The 22,876-nt window shown below is 41.7% G+C and overlaps 2 protein-coding genes across 3 annotated transcripts in view; both read right to left on the reverse strand.

The window, feature by feature from the left end:
• tmem94 (transmembrane protein 94) overlaps positions 1-10,508 on the reverse strand; it is a 32,714-nt gene extending 22,206 nt beyond the window's left edge. For both annotated transcript variants that reach the window (XM_083994469.1, XM_083994468.1), the window contains exons 1-4: positions 10,381-10,508; positions 8,322-8,721; positions 678-794; positions 319-446 (exon numbers count right to left, since the gene is read on the reverse strand). In XM_083994469.1, coding sequence (XP_083850595.1) covers positions 319-446; positions 678-794; positions 8,322-8,345 — 269 coding nt within the window. In that variant the 5' untranslated portion in view covers positions 8,346-8,721; positions 10,381-10,508. The remainder of the gene's footprint in view (positions 1-318; positions 447-677; positions 795-8,321; positions 8,722-10,380) is intronic.
• A 4,878-nt stretch (positions 10,509-15,386) lies between these two features.
• myo15b (myosin XVB) overlaps positions 15,387-22,876 on the reverse strand; it is a gene marked incomplete at its 5' end in the record, with an annotated part of 42,819 nt that continues 35,329 nt past the window's right edge. The window contains 17 exon segments of the mRNA XM_083994880.1: positions 15,387-15,734; positions 16,319-16,459; positions 17,115-17,248; positions 17,380-17,513; positions 18,031-18,161; positions 18,335-18,483; positions 19,338-19,434; positions 19,528-19,605; positions 19,694-19,788; positions 19,875-20,005; positions 20,807-20,883; positions 20,993-21,069; positions 21,160-21,232; positions 21,795-21,858; positions 21,953-22,310; positions 22,448-22,559; positions 22,673-22,814. Coding sequence (XP_083851006.1) covers positions 15,648-15,734; positions 16,319-16,459; positions 17,115-17,248; positions 17,380-17,513; positions 18,031-18,161; positions 18,335-18,483; positions 19,338-19,434; positions 19,528-19,605; positions 19,694-19,788; positions 19,875-20,005; positions 20,807-20,883; positions 20,993-21,069; positions 21,160-21,232; positions 21,795-21,858; positions 21,953-22,310; positions 22,448-22,559; positions 22,673-22,814 — 2,080 coding nt within the window. The 3' untranslated portion in view covers positions 15,387-15,647.

The raw sequence follows: 22,876 nt of genomic DNA on the forward strand, positions 1-22,876 counted from the left end.
TTAGTCAAATGTGTCAGCGTGAAAGGAGAACAGTCGATAAAGTGTGAGATCGCCTTGGCGCACACAGCAAGAGCGACGGCAGCTGTTGTTTGTGCAGCTGCTGATTAATTACCATTTCTCACTTCTGCTCGGGTTGAACATGTTGATTGTTTTCCCCGAGAATAACCCAGCTGAGCAGACCTGCGTGTGAGGCTGAGGCTGGTGTGGACTCAAGAGATCTCATCTTGATATTTAAAATGAGGAAGTCCTTCTTTCCTCCACTGCAGCATTTACATTGATGCGCTATCATCATACATATTTAAAAACAGGTCGCCTTACCTGCCCTTTGGCTGGCTACCATGGCAACATAAGAGTCCCAGCACCACCAGGAGAGTGAGGGCAGCTCCTGGCCAATGGAGGCATGAGTGACGGTTGCCATGGTAAAGGAAGCTATTCACCCACTGTTCCTATGAGAACGTGACAAAACAACAAGTCATCAGCAAAAAAAAAAAAAAAAAAAAAATGCAATGTGTCATGTTACTGTAGATATTTTAATATTAGTAAATGGGATCGAGGCTTTGCTGCACAAGTACTGGAGCTTTGTGTGTAATCTTCTCTCCTCCTGAGCTCACTGATGTATAAATGTGTGTGTGTGTGTGTGTGTGTGTGTGTGTGTGTGTGTGTGTGTGTGTGTGTACCTGTGCAGAGGTGCGTCTGTGTGCAGCCCTCTGGTGCTGCTCCAGCAGGTCCCGGAGCTGGTCCCGCAGCTTCACCAGAGCCTGGCCAGTGGACAGGCCCAGGGTCACAGCATCCTCCTGCAACAACACAGAGAACCACTCCTTATAGGCTGGTTGACTCATAAACCTGAAAATATATGAACAATACAGCGGGAAAAGCAGAAGTACAACTGAAAGCATGAACAAAATGACAGCATTATATTTATATGAGGCAGCTCCAGGCTCTTGGTATTGCACTTGCTGACTCACTGTCAGGATTTCTGTCCTATTGTCTGGAGGAAGTCGAGCATGCTCTCTGTGGCAGCTTAGGCCACCAGTCATCACCAGGTCTGTTTGCAGTTTCAAGGTGCAGCCCAGGAGTGGTTAGTCTGCTGCTCTCCTCTGCTGCAAAACGGCAAAACGCTCCGCCGAGCGTTTTTAAGATTTCCACTCTAGAGGGTGGTTTCACTTTTTCTGCGTTTTCAAGCCCTGAAAACGCAGTCGCCGTCTAAACGAAAGGCACATCCGATTAAATATTTTGCCGTTTTCATCCGCGAGCATTGTCGTGTAAACGGGGCCTCAGGGTTTCAAACATCTCAAGCCTAAGGAACCAATCCAGTGACTTGTTGGGACGGGAGGACGGACTAAATAAACCAGGAACTACCAGTACAGAGAAGAGTTTGTGTTCAAACTCAAGATTCAAATTTCCCAAAGATGAAACAAGTATAGATTGAGCTTCAAGCCCCAGTTTTCTTCTTTTTTAATGCGGAAAAAAACAACAACATTAAACTAGATGTTAATTGTAGCAGAGGGTTTTGACTTACTTGACATAAACATGAAACAACACATCCTGTCAGGAGAGGAACTTTCAGTTTTCTACTCACAACTTCCAGTGGTGAGTTATGATTTCTAGTTCTTTATTAGTCATTGAGCTGAATGCATATAAAGTGTAGTGAAGTCTGCCAGTGCCAAACAATAAAACAAGTTCCCCAGTGCAGGTTGGGATATGTCAAGAGGTCTTTTGTAAAGAGATCTTAATCCTGCTGTCATATTTCCAGACTGTGTCAGTGGGTCATAGCAGGATCATGAGAGCCAACTAGACATAACAAATTGGTTTTTTTGTTCATTCTTTTTCCATCCATCCATTAGCTCTACTTGTTTATCTTAGCCATTGGGTGGGGGCAGCTTAAAAACCAGAATCCTGTTGCCATGTGGCACCAGCACAAACCAACGCTGCCACCCTAATAAATCAATCTAAATTTCATTATCTAAACTGGGTCAGCAGCAGCAGCATTACACTCAGGTAGCCGTTTGCAAGCAGGAACAACTTAACATATGCAGCTGAACACTGATTATGTATGGCTGTCACAATCATGACATTTAAAGACAAACATTTAAACATTGGAACATGAAATAAATTCCTGTTTGTCTTTGGGTTAAATCTATGATGGCAATGTAAATAGACGCTCATCGAAATGCAGCCGTCGAATATTCAAAACTAAGCACCTTGAAATAAACAGTTTGTGACGCTCTACTCATAGAAGAAGAGGCGGGCGCAATGTGATGATGTCATTAAAAGAGCAGCAGTCAAACCTCAAGCAGTGGAAAACATTTCTTTTACACAGGTGAATGGAAACGATTTGAACCATTATGCAAAATGATTGCGTTCAGCTTAAATAATTGCAATCAGGCAATTACAAAATAATTGTGACAGGCCTAATTATGTGAAGTCTGATCACTTGGTTTATAAAACAATGAAAACATTTAACAAGCAAATAACAATGAAGAGGAATAAGTAGTCAGTTACGTAAACCGTAGAACAGAATTAATGAGTTCAAATACCCACAATTATATTAAGTCATTAACTTATGCACAAAATGTTTAATGGCTGAGAAGTGGATGTTTGTGGTGATGTGTATGTGTGTATTGTTTGTTTGTAAATTGGTTTTGTTCTGTTTACAACACTTGTACTATAGCAGGTGCCATTGTTAATGAGACACAGGTCTACATATTTGATATAACTACATGTAGATATATACAAGTGTATTGATATGTAAGAAAAAATGTTAATAAATATATTGTTTAAAGGGATATTTCAACATTTTGGCTAATTCTCCTATTGCCATAATCCCTATAGCTCTGCACGGCGCGGTATTTCCGGGCTTTCCCTCATCAAACTCAATACACAATTCAACAACTCCAAAACATTCTCATGCACAAGTTGTGACCTGCACATTCACCACGCTATGAGATAATAATGGAACGTTATGAGACGGCGCTGTTACCGAGGTAAATACGTAACCAAACTACATCCAAGACACGGCTGCTCGGCAGAGTGACTTCAAAAGTATAGCATTTCCGAGTATTTGCTTCATGTGTCGTAATTATACGTTATTACTTCATCACGTGGTGAATATGCAGGTCACAACTCCACGGGAGCGTTTTGGAGTTGTTGGATTGTGTATTTAGTTTGATGAGGGAAATGTAGAAGTACCATGAACCGCCGTTGCGTTAGCTGAGCAGCTCGCATCTCTGCCCCACCGATCTAAAAACAGCTTGCACCGATTGATTGATTGATTGAAATTCTTTATTCAGTCGCATCACACAATAACATTATCGACACAAAACATTATCGACAAAATAGTGACTGAAAAGGCACAGGCAGAAGCATGATGCTTATATTAATGCCTGTCCTACATACCAAATTAAGCTACCCAGCATTTTTACCATATAAAACATAAAACAACAACTAACAAACAAACAAGCTAATGAACAAACTAAACTAAACCAGAGGAAAAAAACAAACAAACAAACAACAAAACAATTAAAGGTAATGAACCTACTCCTAAAACTGTAGGGATTATGGCAATCGGCAAATTTGCCAAAATGTTGAACTATCCCTTTAAAAAAGAAAAGAAAAAAGAAAACAATGAAAACACCCTCCACATTTTCCCTAGAACCAAGGTGAAGGCTCCGAAACTCCAACGGCCTCATTTCGAAATATATTCGACTTTATGTGTGTACCAGGCTTTAACAATAATACAAAAATAGAGAAGAGACAGACTGACGGAGGAGCTGGAACCAGAGGATGTTTGGCATTTTGCCTTGATAAATAAGTTTAATAAGTGTCACAACAGCTGTTAATGAATTAATCAAACTAATTATTTTATGAAGTGATTGCTTGCGATGTCCAACAATTTCTAATCTCTGCTCCTCCTAGATAGCTATGTAAAGAGGAAATCAATCTGTTTATAACAGAGGCAAAGGAAACAGAGCCATATCTGACGCTAATGGGAAAGCAACCTTTTCCCACACTCCATGTCACTGTGAGGATGTGTGTGTGTGTGTGTGTGCACAGGCCTACACACATACACTCAAGGAAATACACAAATATTAAAACTCTCTCTCTCTCTCACACACACACACACACACACACACAAATACACACACTTTTGCTTTCAAGCTGTACATCCCACACAGCCAAGCTATAAATATCTTCCCATTTCCCCAGAGTAACAATGCCTGAGCAAAAAATCCTCCAGACAGACGTAAGCAAGCAGAGACACAGAGACACAGCAGCAGAGCAGAGCAGAGCAGAGCAGGCCTACAACCTGAGGAGGATTTAGATTAACCCTGGACCCTAACCAGCAAATCACCAGCATTACAAAAGATTTGTATTAACTATAATGTGGCCGACACTGTCTCCCACCCAAACAGGCAACAAGAGAGTCTCTTACTATTGTTAAGCCTTTTACTAACCTTAGAAACAAAACCAAGAAACAACTTACACTGCTCCTCTTCCACAGATAGATCCCCTCTCTCATCTTCAGCACCATGACAGCCTCGCTCTGCTGCTCTTCTCTAAAATATCTCACACTTCTGCTACCGGGCGTACGAGGGGAAGGCGTGCCGCCGCGGCTGAGCTGCGCTACATGATGAGGGAGTCGTTACATCTCTGAAACAAGTTGTCAAGCGGCTGAGTGAACTAAACTGGAGAGAGGCTGCCTGCCGCCTCGCAGAGGTGGTGATGCTGCAAAAAAAAAAAAAAAACCTCACCCAAATTTCCCTCGTCACTGTGATGCAGACGGCAGAGCCCCGGCGTCGGTGCACGCTGCCAGCTGGACTTTAATTCAAAAAAACACAGTGTCTGGCCGTCTCTCTGGCACAGCCCAGGTCTCATTCAGTTCATTCTCATTCGTGACTGTGTGGAGGGAGGGGAGGGGGGGTGGTGGGGGCTGATGTGATGTGAGGAACCATGCCAACCGGGCCTGTTTAATCCTGCTGGACATTTTTCATTCTTGCCAGCTTAGCATATGCAGGGCTGTGTGATATACCTGACCTATTCATAGATACATATGTGTGTATTCCTAAAACTAGTTCAAAGAGTTTAATCCATATAGCGTTTTTTTTTTTTTCATGCATTGTCAAAACATAGATTTTTTTTATGACAAATGAGGGGACACAATGTGTTTTTGATGTATCGCAATAATATATTCATGTTTGCAGTTCCATGAACTGACCTTCTGCAGAAAAAGTACTGCATTATGTGGCTGCTAATGCAAACCAAACATTTCCTGTGACTGCAGCAGTAAACTGCGAAAAATTGTGTTAACTTCTATTATAAAGTGGTAACAGGAAATGCAATGTGAGATTAATACAAGATACCATCAACATCGAACATGCACCTAAGACATATGTCAGTTTAAACAGTGGGTTATACTGAGTGGTTGAAGAGAGTAAAGGAGGAAAAAAAAGAAAAAAGGAAAAAAAAAGTATCTGAACTTCTCTTCTGTTCTGATTGGCTGATTGTTTTCAGAGTAATCTAATGAAAACGATTCTTGTCACAAAGTTACCCAAGTCCTGATGGCTCATTTTACAGCCAAGTTTCTGAATACAGACACAGTGCACATCTCTGTGGAGACTGAGGCTTTGATACTTTCACAGTAAGACATGGAAATTTATCTTTATGCAAATTCTACAGTGCCCTGCTGTTCGCGGACTCGGGCAGTGTGCAGCAGCCAATCAGATCACTGTTGCCTACAGAGTGATGGCAAAAAGTCAGTCGTGTGGTTTGCTTTCTCGAGAATTCTGGGACCTTTAGTATTAAACAGTCCAGGTCGCCAAATCTTTAAGATTTTACCACTTTAACTTTTCAGTCTCTGCTGACGCTCCAATCAGAGGGGCAGCAGGTGCTTGTTATTCCTCTGTCATTGAGGGTCATAGGTAGACTATGAAAGTCTGTTTGCTTCTATAATGGAAAGAGGGCTCTGATGATGTGTGAAGAGTACAAATAGTGGGAGTGAGAAGATGCTGAAGGAAGATTTTAAAGGAGGTTAAACGCTTCACTCCACTCTGTGTGATCATTCCAGCCCACTCACAACAACAAGAAAAACTCTGAAAAGGTCTAGATGGTGCTTGAAACTTCAGCTAAGAAATCAGCCTGAATGATGTATCTACATGTATTCATGAAGGAGAAGATGACGGGGTTTGACGGTTTCTCTCATTCTCTAAAGTCTCATTGAGATTTAAAAGTTGAATGGCACCCATATGGAAAGATGAAGGCATCATTTTTCAATTCTGATTAGAGTGAAGTCTGCCTGAAAGCTTGAATGAGAAGTGTTGTAAAGTGCATGAAAAACACATTGAGTGGGCAAGGAAACCAGAAGAGGTTGAATAGTGAATAGTATGAATGGTATGAATGCTAAAAGTATTTCTAATCGTGTCCTAACTGAGCTGAACATACTGGTGTTTGAATAACTGTGCTGAAGCTCTCAACTGCTGTGAAAAAAGAAGACATAGAAGAAGGAGCTGTCAATGCATTTTTGGATTTTTTTGTATGGACTGATGTTGGTTCTAATAATTAGATTTAAGCAATATCTGTGTGTGTGTGGGTGAGCTACAAAAATAGTTTGTTTCTGGTGATTGTATCACTTGACTTCTAGCTGTGACTTCAGCACCCTGAAGGCAGACTGAAGCAGTCCTGTGCGTATTTTGTTTTATTCAGTCAATACTGGTTCTTCATGCTGTTCTCTTACTAGCACACTCAAAGTGGATTATATAACAATTAAACCACAAAAATATGAAAATATGAAAATATGAATTCATACAACTGACGGGTTCACTGTATCGATCCATCAAAATATGTTGCGTAATGCAAACGTAAAGTGAGCACAGTGTTCCTCCAAGACCTCAGAGACTTTTCTATCTCATTGAGAAGGAGCGGCTCCATGTTTCTGACTGTACTGTTAATGATTACATAACACAGCACAGTAACAGCACATAGGTGGGAACACGAAGAGAAAGGAAAAGGCAGGTTGAGCTGTTTGAGCAATAGGTCAGTGGCAGCCACATTTCCGCCCCTACGCCTGCTATGTTGACCCAGCGGGGCCTGGTTGTGAAATGCCTCTCACACATCTAACTTTAACTGAACAGGTTTGAGCTTTCGACCCTTCGGATGGCTGAAGTGAAAGACCCAGACATGATCCGAGACGATGGCAGTGTGTACATGATGGAAAAGTAAACGCAAAGTGACGCTGCGTTTAAAATTTTCCTTTGATCCTGGATCTGTCAGGGTAATAACAACATGCTTAGCACAGGTAATCAGACGGGCTGTAAATAAACGTTAGACAACCTAAAACAGTGTTTTTCAACCTGGGGGTCGGGATCCCACATGGGGTCGCCTGGAATTCAAATGGGGTCGCCTGAAATGTCTAGTAATACATTTTTTTAACTAATTATTATTCTTTTTTTAAATTATGATTAAAACACCACACACAATCTTAAACAACTGAATTCTATACTTTCACTTTCTCGAATATAAATCGAGTTGCATATAAAAATATCTTGATTGACAGCTGTGATTGTGGGGTCACCAGAAATTTGTGATGTAGAAATGGGGTCACAAGCCAAAAAAGGTTGGGAACCACTGACCTAAAACTTGAAAGTGAAAGTACCAAGATTTGGCATTGTTAGGGCTGCAACTAACGATTATATCCATTATCATATAATCTGTTGATTAATCGATTCGTTGTTTGGTAAATTCAATTTTAAAAAATGTTGAAAAATGTCAATCAGTGTTTCCTAAACCACAAGATGACGTCCTCAAATGTCTAGTTTTGTCCACAAACCAAAGAGATACTCAGTTTATTATCGTGAAGGAACAAAGAAACCAGAAATATTCACATAAGAAGCTGAAATCAGAGAATTTGGACTTTTTTCCTTTAAAAAACTACTCAAACCGATTATTCCATTATCAAAATAGTTGACGATTCATTTAATTATCAATTATTGTTCGATTCATCGGTTACTTGTTGCAGTTCTAGATATTATAACTAAAACCCCTCCTCTTTCTCAATCATTCCCACTGTGTGTTTACAATTACAGCTCAACAACTAATATTATATTATGAAAATTGCAACATGGTCAAGTGGAATACCCATAAGTGCAGGGATGCAGCAAATATGGGTTTGAGTAGACGTGACCAAAACAAAAAAGGACTTCTAAAAATATCTAACCAAACTAGCATTAGTCTAAATCCCAGGGGCCCTGTGTGTTCAGTAAACAACTCTCCACCTAAGGGACATTTATGTAGCTTAGACACGTGCTGAGCTAAGCAACTGAGCTCACCTGCTTCTTATCCAGCGACTCCATGGCGACCGCAACCACTCAACATGCTCTGCTCCGAGACCAGCCGACGCCGCCCGGCAGAGCCCCGTCGGAGGCCGCGCGCTCGCTCGGATCCCTCTCGGCCCACCGCCTGTGGAAGCTGCAGCCCAGGTGGCTCAGGTGCGATCGGAGGATTCGGATGGAGAAAGCAGGTAGGTGCAGCCTCGGTCCCCCACCTGGCGACACCTCCTGCTCCGCCCCTTCTGCCAGTGTGACAGGAGCCACACCCACAACTGCAGGGATCAGCAGGGAGAATCAGGGGGGAACTCTGGGACGTGTGGGTTTTCTTTTTAAGTTTGGAGGGGTTAATCGCTTCCCATGTGTGACACACCAATGCTCTTCATGGGACCCATGCAGAAGTCTGTGGATGAATGACAAATGAGTCAATTACTGAGCAGGTCTAACTGGAATGATAATTACATTGACCTAAATTGCAGTAGTTGATTGCAAATACAGGCCAAGTTTAATTAAGGCAGTGGTTGTTAAATAAACGTGTGTGGTGGCAGGTTTTAACAGCATGAAATCAGTTGAAGCTGCTTGGTTTAAGTTAGCTTTAGTGGCTCAAACCGCTCCATTGAAAAGCAGAGCCACGGCCCTGAATCTACTGACACCAGGCCCACTCACTCTGACCACATAAGCAGGTTCCTCTGGCACAAAAAAAAAAACCCACTGAACCACAAGAGTCAGCAGTCTCCATTGGCAAAGAGTTGACAGTGCTCAGCCAAACAAGAGAAGAAAAGAGCCAGGCAGGCTGAAGGGTGAGCGGGTGCACCGACTGCAATGTAAACCTATCCCGAGGAGGAATCGAACCCCCCAAAAAAACAGTCCCACACTGCAGGACAAGACAGAGCAAAGGTAACGCAGGCAATGTCAAATAGGACAGAAAGTAATGATACAGACTGTGGCCATGTACAGTGTATATCCGAGGTCTTTAACAGAGGGTCCGTGACCCGTAGGGGGTCCGCGGAGGTGCTGCGGGGGGGGGGGGGGGGGGGGGGGGGGGCCGTGGAATTTCTGGTTGATTAGACAATGTTTTATATCTTTTAGTTTCAAATAAAAATTTGAATAGCTTGTCTGCATGATTATCATGTATTGTTGATATTGGCATTGGTATCAGTGAACATTGGCGTGTTTATAAATGGCAGTGGCACGGCCAACCTACTCACTGTACCTTGTACTCATTCAGAAAAAAACATGTTATATGAACCAGTGTATTATTTGAATAGCTTAGTATTGAATGCACAATAACAAGCTACGTTTATACATGGTACTGGGTCCAGTTTAATATAATACACATTTGTATTAATATAGTAGGGGGTCCCTGTTCCATCTATCCTTGGTCTGAAAAATGTTGAAGACCCCTGTTGTACAGTATACTGTTGAAAGCGTAGCATTTGTAGAAACATATTAGAGACTGTCTAATAACAACCCTTTTACACAGTTGGTATTTTGATTTAGCATGACAGGAAATGCACATACGGTATGTTACTAACAACATTAACTAGCCTATGGCCCCTGTTGTGTTTTATACAAGTGAGCCATGACAACCACAGTGAAGCAGTACGGACGATAGCCTGAAACTGAAGCGGATCTTTCTTTTTAACCACTCGTGTCTCCTGTCAGTTTCAGTGAGATGTTCGTTGTGTGCTCGGGGGGGAAAGAAAGAAAGAAAAGCTCACAACTTTTGTAGACTGTGTCTGTCACTCACAAATCCCCGGGTCAGAACCTGTTATTACCGGTGTTTATGAGTCAGGCTTTAACTACAGCACGACGATACCGCTAATGACACTGCAGCTCAGTTTATAAAAATACCAGCATGCATGCACACACCGCTGACAGTCGGAGTTGATACGCTCCGCTCCGTACAGCGGCTGGCATCGCGGCTAAACGTCCGCTGCCCTTCATGTCAAAGGCAGATGCTAACACCAACAGCGGCTTCGACCAAACAACACTTTCGCCGCTGCAATACCGGCTATAACAACACAGGTCGTCAATGTACGGTTTTAACCCGCGCACTCACCTTTTCTAATTTCCAGGCCGTTGTTGATATCCTTTTAAAAATTACGCTTTTCTGTCGTATACAAATTGTGAGCCTTTACTACACAGCAGCAGCCATGTTGGGAGCGTTCTGCCTCGGAGAAGGAGTAGTGCGCTGTGATTGGACGGCGCTGGAGTAGCCCGTCTCCTGATTGGCTGATAGGGGGAGTGGGCGAACCCCTGTGTTGCAACGCTGTGTGATTGTTTATGGTTCTATTTTGAAATAGGAAACCTCAGAAGTTTACTGAGGAGTTACCAATTCACGGCACCCTGGAATAATTTAATGTAAGAGCTGTTAGGTCATAATTATCATGACTGTAATGATAACTATGATTATAGCAAAATGTAATGGTTAGAAGCTGTCACATACCATGAAGACAGCTAGTAGCTAATTATATGTTCTCCTTTGCCTGTCACTCAGCGGCTTCTTCGTATTAAGATTTCATTGAGCTTTAGTGCATTTACAGTTTTGCGTGGTTTAACTAAAATAAAACAAAATTGTATGATAATATGAATTTTGGTCCATTCAATCCAAAAGTAAAAAGCTGTAGCCTACTTTTCCGGTTCTACCTGTATGATATCGCAGTTGTCCCATTTCACTTGAATGGAGCACTGCAAGAAAAGCCCGTAGACTACAAGCAGCGCTCTCTGTCCAAGCGTTAAATCGGGTGAAATGATTAAATAATTTTTTTTTGTCATGTATACAAATAATTACCCACCTTATAACATCAATTTCCGTTTAGAAAAAAATAATTATTTTAATTTTTCCCTTTTTTTTTTAACCTGCAGCAATGTCCTAGACTCAAGCAAGGCAGTAAACTTCTACTCCACTAAGCCACATTTCAGACACTACTCGTGTTATAGGCTAATACATGATGAATCATAATCGGCTTTTGAAATACGGTAGGCTATAGGCTACTGTTGTATTAAACTAAAAACAACTGCAACCCACAACCAACTAGGTGGAATGGTAAAATATATTTAGGTTTCTGCATAATAACAACTGTAGCCTATTATGTCTGATCATGAGTACTGTATGTGACACACTACCTAATTCATACAAAATATTGCTTCTTTGACTTGTGTTTGTAATGAAGAACTTTTATGTCACAATACATAACTGTAGACAGGAAAGGCAAAGACCATAAGTTAATGCATGTTAGACTGAATCCATCACCCAGCTCTGGCAGCATGGTTAAATAGTGTGGGAGTAAAACAGATGAAGGAAAACTATAACTTTTAAGTCTGTATATGTGTGCGTGTGCCTGTGAGAAAGAGAGAGAGAGAGAGAAACCTCTGAAAGATGACAGTGTCAGCTTCTCTGTGGCATGACTCCAGAGAGTTTACTATAGGGCAGAAATCTTGAGGTGGTTCATATCTCTTCAGAAATCCCCTGACATTCACAATCTAGCTCTTCTATGTGCCAGAAATAAACTTTTAACTGAAGGGTGTACCCAAAACATGTAAATTGAACATTCAAGCATGCTAAACCTTTGCTTTGGGTCTTATTCATGGCTTGGACCACGGCCCTTGATTCCTGTGAGGCAAAAAGATTGATGCTACAGCCAACAATGATGTTTTAGACATCACTGCGCTTCCAACTGTGACAGGAGTTGGACGAAGGTCCTTTTTTGACAGTTCCCCTGCGCACGAAGCCAGTTCTCCCAATTTGGCATTACAGAACTTGATTGCCCTGCACAAACTCTGACGTAGTTGTCCACATAGCTCTGGCCATGAACTGTGCTTTAAAGCCACAGCTCAGCATTGTGGGAAATACACTTATTCACTCTCTTTAATAGAGTAAGATGTTCATATGTTAGTCTCATGTTTGTGTAGCCTGACAGTGCTTTCTGGACATGATTAGCCATGTCTTAATGTAAAGACTGGGTGAAACATGCAGCTCATCTGTCTCTCTCTCCCTCTGTGTGTGTGTGTGTGTGTACCTATATGAGCCTGTCATCCATTTCCTCCTCCTGATGATTCACCTGTTGTTCATCAACTCAGCAGATAACTTACCGACCTTTCTGTTGACTCTGTGAACGTGAGAAAACTGTTATGTTTTTAGTATACTCTGTATTCTTAATGCAGAGTGGTTTATTAGAAAGTTTATTTGTTACAACCCAGCTCACTGTTTGGGGAAGAGGGAAGGAACATAAGGTTAAGTCAGGTCAGTCGGTTACTAAAAGAGAGGAAGAGTGCAAAGCAGATGCTGCTTAACTCAACTATTGAATACAGTATAACAGAAAGAGACAAGGGAAGGTTGCCAAACTCAATAACTATAACTAACTATCAATCAATCGAGTCACACAGGTAAACCATTACTACATCTAAGGAGGTTATGAGCTTTAGACTATAAAGTTGTGTGCATTTTAAAGAATCTTCATGCAAATCATTTTGATCAAATTTGGAGTTTACTGACTGGTACACTCAAGTTAGGATATTTTTCACTTTATTTTGGTTTAATCTCACACTCACCAACACACACACACACACACACACACACACACACACACACACACACACACACACACACACACACACACACACACACACACACACACACACACACACATACACAGAGAAATTGCTTTCTTCTAACCGTCAGTCTGGGCTCCTGCAGTCGGTCCTGAGTCAGTAGAAAGGGAGCTCATGTTTCTGCCACAGTGTAATTTCACATGGTTTATAAATCAATAGTCAGCTCTGACTGGACCTGCTCTGTAACTCTCCAGAGATGACTGTTCCTCGTATTGGACTATACGAGTCCTGTTTATGGGAACCAATGAGACACTGGGCCTGGAAAGAAGACATGCCTGCCTGGTATCGAAGAAAATATTATTCCTATATCAGCCATGAGATGATGAACACTAAATTAACTGCATTAACTGCACCAACACCACAACATTAACTGTGTGGTATGGGTTGATTATTATTCTTGAATTACCGTAGTATTGTGACTCTAAAATTGTCCAAATAAACATTTAGGACAAGCTGAACATTTGCACTTCTCGAGTTTACCGTGGCTTCTCATGAGATTCTCAGAAGTGATGTCTCAGATCTTTAAAAAGACAGACAACTGTAGGACAATGACAAGGAGCGTAACCAAGCAAAACTGTAAAATTTGAAGGTGCGGGACAACATTTGGCCAATCATCCCTCTCAGTGCAAGGTACAATTCTTTACCATCAGAAATTAAATCCCAAACAGAAAGATGTTTAGTGGGAAAGTTAAACATTGGCTCAAGCAGCAGCAGAAATGTGAACATTAATTTCTCACAAGTCATTGTCAGTATAATTGCACTTTATTAATGTTTAATGTTAAATTTAACTTGTGTTTTAATCTGTAATTTACAACTGAAACTGTGTTTATTTATTCATGGTACTTATTCATTGTGTTCATTGTATTCCATTTTTCATTGTATTCAGTATTTATTCTATTCTAAAGCCTGACCACGGACAAAGACTGCAAATTAGCTGAAGCTAGACGTCTTATATACATCACATTTTCCCATTTTCTGTGACAATGTTGTATGTATTGTCCTGGTTAAATAAACATTAAAATAAATAAATACAATCAGAATGTGTCACGGCTGGGTAGATTTTCCACAATGCCAATAGATACAGTATGTGGAAAAGCTGTATTCAGAGGGAGCTGTGTGAAGTCTGCTATAGAAGACTTTAAAAAATGAATGAGGTTTCAAAATGAAAGAAATATGAGGATGTGGGTTCAGAAACAAGCACTTCTCCCAGTGGTGGCATGGTGGAACAGTGGTCTGGGTTTGATCCCCAGATCTGGAGTTATCATGTTCTTCCTGTGGACTCTCCTCGTACTGACTACAAATGTGAATATGATGAGGTGACCTAGGATGTACCCCACCATCACATTATGTCAGCTGGGCAGCACAGATAAGCTGTAGAGACAGTGGATGAGTGGATGGATTATAAAAAATGAACCAGATTTTATTAAGAACTCGGTTATTATGTGCTTCAACCCCTTCACATTCATAATAATGAACCAGGTTCTTTTCTACAATTAAAAACTCCAGTATGGTCCTTGTGTTAAATAGACTATAACAAATCAAGAAAAGAAGCACCTGGAAAATAGGTAGGCTACATTAACAAACTTTAATCATCATCATCATCATCATCATCATCATCATCATCATCATCATCATCATCATCATCATCATCATCATCATCTATGCCAGCTCTAACACATGGGCACAAACTTATCTTATCTTTGCTTATTTTACCTTCCCATTGAATGTCACAGGCTTCCTGTCCTGTATCTGTGATCACCAGAACAAAAGAACATTTCTGAAGGTCCATGAAAAACCTGAGCAGCTTCATTTTCTGGTTCTTTTCGATTGCATGAACAAACACTTGTGTGAGAGGGTTTAGTGAATGTAAAGAATCCCTGATTGTTTTAGCTATGCAGAGATCGCCCCCTGGTGTCCAACCTGCAGACTCTGATTGTTCATGGGCCACACACAAAATCAATGTGCATCACAAACAAACAGAAATATTTATGTTTACTTCATGTATGGATAGTCCTAATTTGTGCATAGTTTTGAGTCTAGGTCTGGGTTTCATCCCACAAAACAGGAGATGGACTGCTACTAGGTTAGACCTAAACTCCAGTGGGAGGAAAGTCTCTAAAGGACTTGACAATTTAGTTCAGTGAATTTGTTTAAAACAGAAACCTCCTTTAATTAAAATAATGTACGTTTTCTTCAGCCTGATTATACAACGAGATAAAAAAAAAACTATAAAAGACAAGAGATGAACTGAATCAACATCTTTAATTCTTATAAATTAATTTCTTATATCACAATATATTAATACAATAACGTCCAATAGTGATTAACAAACTTTACATAGAAAGGAAAAATTTTAGGGATTTGGTTCATATTCAAACAACAGCTGGTGAATTAACCCAATCGCTCCTGAATCGACTTGTGTTGTATTATCACAGTGTTAAATCGTTTTCTCAGACAACATGGAATCAGCATCGGTCTGTGTATTCATGCTTATTGTTCATATCAGTGACACAGTGTTCAAAGAGTTACATCAAAAAAAAGACACATTTACAAAACAGTTAGAGAAGACGGTGATTCATGAAACTCACACACTGTATGTGTGTGTGTGCGCATACAGTACATAGACCACAAACAGGGGACAAAGAGCAAATTCCCATAAATCATTATTATTACATTAATTATCATACAGTACATTGTGTATGTGCATGTGTGTGTCTATAAGTGACTGGAGACAGAGCTGTTAGATGGTGGCCCGAGCAACACTTCCATTATCAGAGCCAGGATGTGACACAACTCCTTCACCTGTAAGAGAGTGGACACACGATCAAACCAGTGAACCCGACCAGTGTGTTTGAATTTATACATAGTACAGATTATCGGAGACATTTTTTAAAAATCTAATAGAACCAGTAAAAGTCGTTATGTCTCAAGACAATAAAACAATGTGAAAACTTATTTGATTTGTGTGTCCACTTGAGGGCAGTGGAACACAATACTAGTATTTATCAGGCTCCGTCAATGTACTGCAAGTTACTCAAAGTGCTAAATGCTTTAGGCCATTGTGAGCATTTGTCTGTGGACAAAGCTGCAGCAGCAAAACCAAAGATGCTAAAATGCTTCAGAGAGCTGAAACCATGACATGTTACTGCGCTATTCACATGATAATAATGATCAACAAAGTTCTCTTACTGATATTGATAACTATCGTTAAATATCCAATTTGAGGGACTGTGACATATTTTTGTTTTTGATCCCATCCTGTGATGACAGGGTTTCTCTAAGAGTCATGACCACTACTTTCCCTGCAGGAATCTATATGATTGACAGAAGGATTGTATGAAATATTTGTAGAAAGTAATAATGTGAACAAAACCGTAAATCTTTACCTGTAGGAGATGAATCGTGACTTTAGCGGGATGAGCTTTGTTGCCATAATGGATGTCAACTGACGGCGCTTTGCCCCTTTTCTTGGGGCGCATGGTTCGCATGGACTGCACATCTGCCAGAGGAATCTGAGTCACCAGGTCCTGCAGAGGAGAGAGCGTGAATGATCAGATGACTGGTGCAGCATGAGTCGCAGAGTTCTCTCACCAGTTGCTAGAATTTTCTATTATCAGCAGAAAAGTTTTGGTCCCAAGAGAGAACAAACGCTTCTTCAGGCTCTGGCAAACTAATGAGATAGAGTCTTTTTTCTGACATGATGTGGAGAAAAGAAAAAACTCTGTTGATAAAGTTTATTTCTGTTTAGCAGGTTGGAAGGGAATCAGAGGCACTTGATCAGAAGAAGCCAATCAGGGAAATGTTTTGGGCCCCCAGGGTTAAACGGGGCCCCTGAGGGCTGCTCATATGGGCATGTTTTGCAGTGACAACTAAACCTTTTTAAATTTCACAAAAAGACATTATACGTGGAGCATTTATAGGAACAGAGCCTCTTTATCTGAGGCTCTTCAGAGTCTAGGATCACCTCTACAGAAGTCTGTCTCCCATAAACATGTTATAGATAAATAAGAAAACGTATGGAGAAAAATTCAAGTATCAATTATATGCTACGATGTGAGAAAGTTTTTCACTTAACAAAGACATAAAGATGTCCTTACATTTTACATTTTGACTTGAACACTTGAACTCAGGGTGACTGGGTACATGAGTGTACTTCAGTAAGAACTGTGCTGCTGAGCATACCTGTGTTTTAGGGTTTACAAACTGCACCCCATCCGGCCTGATGCTGACCATGCATGGGGAGGGACAGTTGCGCAGGCTGACCTTCTCGGCCAAGAACGTGTTGCTGCCAAATAAAGGCAGTGTACTCATGCAATCTGAAAGATTCAGACAAATACAGGGGTCAACAGCCTTAATGTGGAGAGGAGAGGAGAGGAGAGGAGAGGAGAGGAGAGGAGAGGAGAGGAGAGGAGAGGAGAGGAGAGGAGAGGAGAGGAGAGGTACTCACCGATGAATCGTGTTTTGGCGTCTTCAGGGCTGAGGGTCTGCATGGAGAGGAACAGACGCAGACACATCGAATGGATCTCCTCAGCTTTGCTGCTGATATTATCCTGTGCAGGCAGGTACGGCATCATCTCTTGCCTGACAGAGAAAAACCATCGCCAGATGTCAACGTACAAAACACATACCACAGTGAAGCTGTTAATCCAGTGATATCAACAATGTAATAATGTAAGGCTAGCTGGCAGGTTTTCATTTGAAGTCAATGGGGCTGTGGTGGTTAGTTTACTATGGTGAAAAAGCTCCTGGTGTCTGAGTTTTGGATATGCTGCTGACAGAGGAACGAGAGCCATTTGAATTACAGAACCAGCGCTGATGACTTGCTCTCACCTCCTCTAGGTCTGGCAGTTTGATTCTTGTACATGATGTGAACTTCCACATACACCCCTTCCTTCCAGCCAATCAAATGCTATAGCATGACTAAATTGGTTGTCTTGGAGATGAAACTGTATCAGTGTTGATTTATATTTTAACCTTAGACAGAGCCAGATTAGTTGCTGCCTCTGCCTCCAGACATCATGCTAAACTATATATATACATAGTATATACATGGCATTCTTGCATTGATCAGTATTGGATTATTGAGGCTGATACTCACAGTGAGGGGGGGTGGCCCATGCCCAGAGCCAGATGTTGCAGAACTGACAGCTCGGCCATCTGCTGGACTGATGGGGCTCCACCTGCAGCCTGAGGAAGCATCAGCTGCGTACTTCGGTAGTCGGCCAGGAGCTACACACACACACACACACACACACACACACACACACACACACACACACACACACACACACACACACACACACACACACACACACAGGCAGACACCCAAATGTAACACAAATTACAGTGAGAAGGGAGCTGGACCGGTGGTGGGAAAAGCTGCTGTGGACTGAGCTGGTCACCTGCTGGTAGTGGAAATCCACATAGAGCTCGTTGTTGTAGGTCAGGGGGCTGCTCCACAACACTCTCTTCAGAGACAGGACGATGGAACTGTCGTCCAGCAGGAAGTCGAACAGATACTCCTCAGCATGGAGGGGGCGAACCATCCCGTCTGATGGAGGAGGCACAGAGCAGTCCAGACATCTGTTAACTTACTATGTCACAAATATTGTTTAAACCGCTTAACTTGCAATCATATTGTGGTTTTCTAATGGATTTAAGGCAGAGGACACACTTGTTCAGGTCGTACGTTACTCTTCTTTTCTTTATAAACTCTTCCTCTTGAGACTGGGAGTCAGTCATATTTTCATTCAGTATTTGGTTCCAAACTATAAATCACAGTGCCATTCATAAATGTCATCTCCTCTACATTTTTTGTTCTCATGGAACTCCATATTAGCTCCACCCCCATGTTACACAAGACACACTGTAGGGGCTCCAGGTCCACATCATACAGTATTTAATTGTTTGGACAATTGTTTGCTCATTGTTATCTCATAGCTGTGTGCCATATTGTGGGAGAAGTTGTTTATGGTGAGTGTAATGTTGTTGGAACACTATGCAGTGTGTTCCTTGTTAGAAAAACACATTCACTTACTTAGTGCAGTTGCCTATATCATTTCTCACTGTAAAACATGTAGATGCAATGCCAATGAAATGCAGTTTGGTAATGCAATGGCTGCAATATGTGTGTTACAAATTAAAGCCTCCCCTACCAAGTTCACATAGACTAGAACCTAGCTCTGACTGGATACTACTGTAGAGCAGCTTCTCTCAAAAAGTGGTCCATGGACCACCAGAGGTCTGTGAATATTGTACATTTATTAATGATCAAATATTATGTTTTAGGAACTACATTATAAAATACCTTTATTCATGTTATTTGCATGACCTGCCCCTTTAAATTTGCCGGTCTACACTACTTCTCACTAACTGCATCACCTATAGAGAGTGCATCTACTTTACCTTTGCCTCTAATGGCCAGGATGATGAACTGTTTGATCTCTGCCGGGTCTGAGATACCCATGTCGTTACAGAAGTCTGATACCACATCTGTTGCAATCTGGAGGAGGTTAAGAAATAAAAACCACAGGAAAGTTAAGTATAATACTACTGAGAGTTTGTCTACAGAAAAGCAGATTTCACAGAATCTTACACTGAAGTTGCGTATCCTGACGGAGGACTCGACTCCTCCTGGCAGCTGGAGAGCGATCCGTCGGAAGACTTTGCCATCCTGCACAACAAACAGCAAAAACAGTTGAAGTACTGTGCATCATGAGAGATTTCGTGTGTCATGTGCATCAGAGTGTAGGTGAACTCACCATAATGGCATCGATCTCGACATGCGAGGGGATGCTACGACGACCGCCAATCGTGAGAGTTCTCTGAAGGTTCTCCAGACACACACCTGCCAGCTCTGAGGACAAGACATAAACTCTGTTGTGTGTATGTGTGTGTTATTTCCCCCTGATATTGTGCATCTACTATTAATGTGTCTCCTACCTTGGTACGGGTGCTCGTATTCCTGAGCGATGCTGTCCAGGTGATGTGAGACGTACGGCTCCAGAGTACCAGAGAAGGGGAAGAGTCCAGTCATGAGGCTGAGCAGCCGCCAGCCGAGGGTACAGCTGGACCTGTGGACACACACACACACACACACACACACAACCATTAGAGAATAACTCATCATAAGAAGAAAGTCTGAGGCGCACTCTTCTTGTTGTTTAAGACTTAGCTCATTCATTCCTTGAAAGTTGCTGCTCTCACCTGTGTTGACTGTGTATGTGCTGCACTTATTGGATAGATCTAATATTCATGAAGCAGACACTGTTACCTGTATTTGTGTCAGCTTCTATTTTACTAAGTGTGGGCTTAAGTTAGGTTTAACTCTGTAGAATCCTTTTTCATATTGAATTTCATATCAAATTTCTGAATCAGTTCAGTTCCTCCCTGCAGTAACACAGATATATGGATCTATATTTCAGATTTCTCAGATCTGACCAAGTCAAGTTCCAAGTAATAGATGCACAATTGGGTATGGAATACCTTATCATTTGATACACAAGGAGTAAATGAGTAACTGCCATCAGTGCCAAAGATATTGCCTTTGCCATTCTTTTCTTTATGCTGATAGTAAAGTTTAGAGGTCCCATATTTTACACTTTTATTTGAAGTGTTGATCCATAAGAAGATATATTGTGGGCTATGAGCCTCTCTTCTGATTGGTTGACTATTTCCTGAGTGATGAAATTAAAAAATAATATAGCAGATTTCCAGTAAAATACCAAATCTTGCCAGGCTTGATGGGTTATTTCCTATCTACTTAGTTTATTTGACTATACCAAGTATTTAGTATCAAGTATTAGCAAGTTGCAGAACTTGATGAATGTTACTTCTTCATATAAACGTATAGTTGATATGCATCACAGACTCACTGGGTTGGGTTGTTGGTTGTCTGCTTGATGACCTGGCAGTAGATTTCGTCCCTCAGCATCTCCTTCTCCTTCCCTAGCTGAACACAAACACAAACTCTTCTTTAACGCCCAGAAACAAAGTCTCAGAACATCCTTCTGTCTGACATCCATCTGTTGTGCAGATACAGCGAGTGACTGAGCACTGACCAGTAAGATGTGGCTCAGACAGTCTAACTGGGTGGTGTTCTTCCTCAGTGGTAGGTCTCCCATAAACTGCATCAAGTCTGGAGGAGCAGATAAACAGAGGGGTGATGGAGAAGCAAACAGAACCAGGGTCCAAGTGAATGTTGATGTGTTAGAGTGGAGGAACTCACTCGTGAAGCACTGGACAGATAAGTCGTTGATCTCAGGATCATGGTAGAGGATGAGGGACTCCTGCATGAGGACCTGGAGGGAAATCAAACAGAGCAGGTAGTTGAGTTTTATTCAGTCAGGTGGACTCACTGACTGATGCTGTTGACTTTGACAGTGACGGATATTAAATATTTAAAAATCTTTGATAGCTAGCTCTCATTAACAAGTGAAACACATGTACAAAACCCTCTGAATGTCGACTTCTCACCTATTGATATACGTATCTCAGTGTCTAGTAATAGTGGTAAATACAAAAGATGCATCAGACAGAAGAAAGAGAACCAGAGACTCACTGCTATGAAAATGATATATATTGTAAACACTCAGGCATCAGGACAGTCCTGGGCATGAGCATACAGATAGGATACATGGGTTGTATTTATTTTTTAAATTAAGAAATTAAACTCTCTTCCAGCCAAATCAAATTACAATTATTTCATTTTTAGGCGTTTTTTAAAATTTTTTTTTATCATTGTCATTATTCATCATTAAGTACTTACTGTATGAGCTGTACTGTGACTATCATCCCTCAGTAGGTGAGAGAATCATTAAAACACACACACACACACACACCACAGGGCCTGTCCCGTCTTACCTCTGTGTATTGCACCACCTCTGAGAAGTTCCTCCCACTGGCCGGCAGACCTGTAGACCCCACTCTATAACAGTAACACAGATTTCACCATGTTGTGTTATATGAACCCAAACTATTCCAGTGGATTCAACAACATAATCACTTCTTTTCTGTCATACCTAAAGTACCTCATGGCAAACTTAGCCATGGATGAGAGGACCTCCATGTCAAGTACTGAGCCCCTGATGGAGCTCTGTCCTGATCCGGGGACCGATCGCTGGCCCAAATCTTGGGGCAGGGGCTCTCTGCTGGGCCACTCTGGATCAGGACTGATAGACTGACTGACAGCGGGTCTGATGAGGAGGGCTGGAGGCTGCCTCTCCTTGGGTGGACTGACAGGTCGAGGACCCCTCATGCTTTTCCTCTTATCATCTCTCCGTTCAAGGTGGATGTAGTGGTAGTCCGGGGCCGCAGAGGGTTGAGTGAGGTCCTCTGGGAAAAGCCCGGAGCGACCCCCCATGGAGCCGAAACGCCAGCCTATAGGACACACAGCAGAGTTATTAGATGATTGATGAAACAAAATCCAACCCTGAAGCATCGTCTGAGAAGAATCATAGTTGTTGCTGAGAGAAAACAACAGACAAAACAGACAGCTGGTGGTCAGGTGACCTCACCTGGCTGGAGTCCTTCCATTGGAAGCAGTTTGATGACATCACCTCTGCTGAATTTGAGCAGACTCTTGTCGTCTGTCACAAAACTCTTCAGAGCAACAACGTGGCCTGAGTCCTAGGAGGCAGAGAGAGACGTCCAGGAGGGTAATACATGGACTCAAAGTCATGAAGCTTTGACACAAGCACAGATAATACAATGAATGACAATGGTGGAGAAGGAGGAACTACCTTGATGAGCTCCTGGAGGAAAAACTGGATCATGGCAGTGATCTGAGGAGCTCTGCTGGACTGCAGCACGGGGTTCTCGTTCTTCAGCTCCAGCTCCACTTGCTCTGCACCTTTGAGGTCGACTGACAGCATCTCTGCAAAGCTACATTCATGCAGACTGGAGTTACTATTCTGTGCAGACGACATCAGCTATGACAAATTGAA

The sequence above is a fragment of the Trachurus trachurus genome (assembly GCF_905171665.1).
Source record: "Trachurus trachurus genome assembly, chromosome: 19".
Lineage (NCBI taxonomy): Eukaryota > Metazoa > Chordata > Actinopteri > Carangiformes > Carangidae > Trachurus > Trachurus trachurus.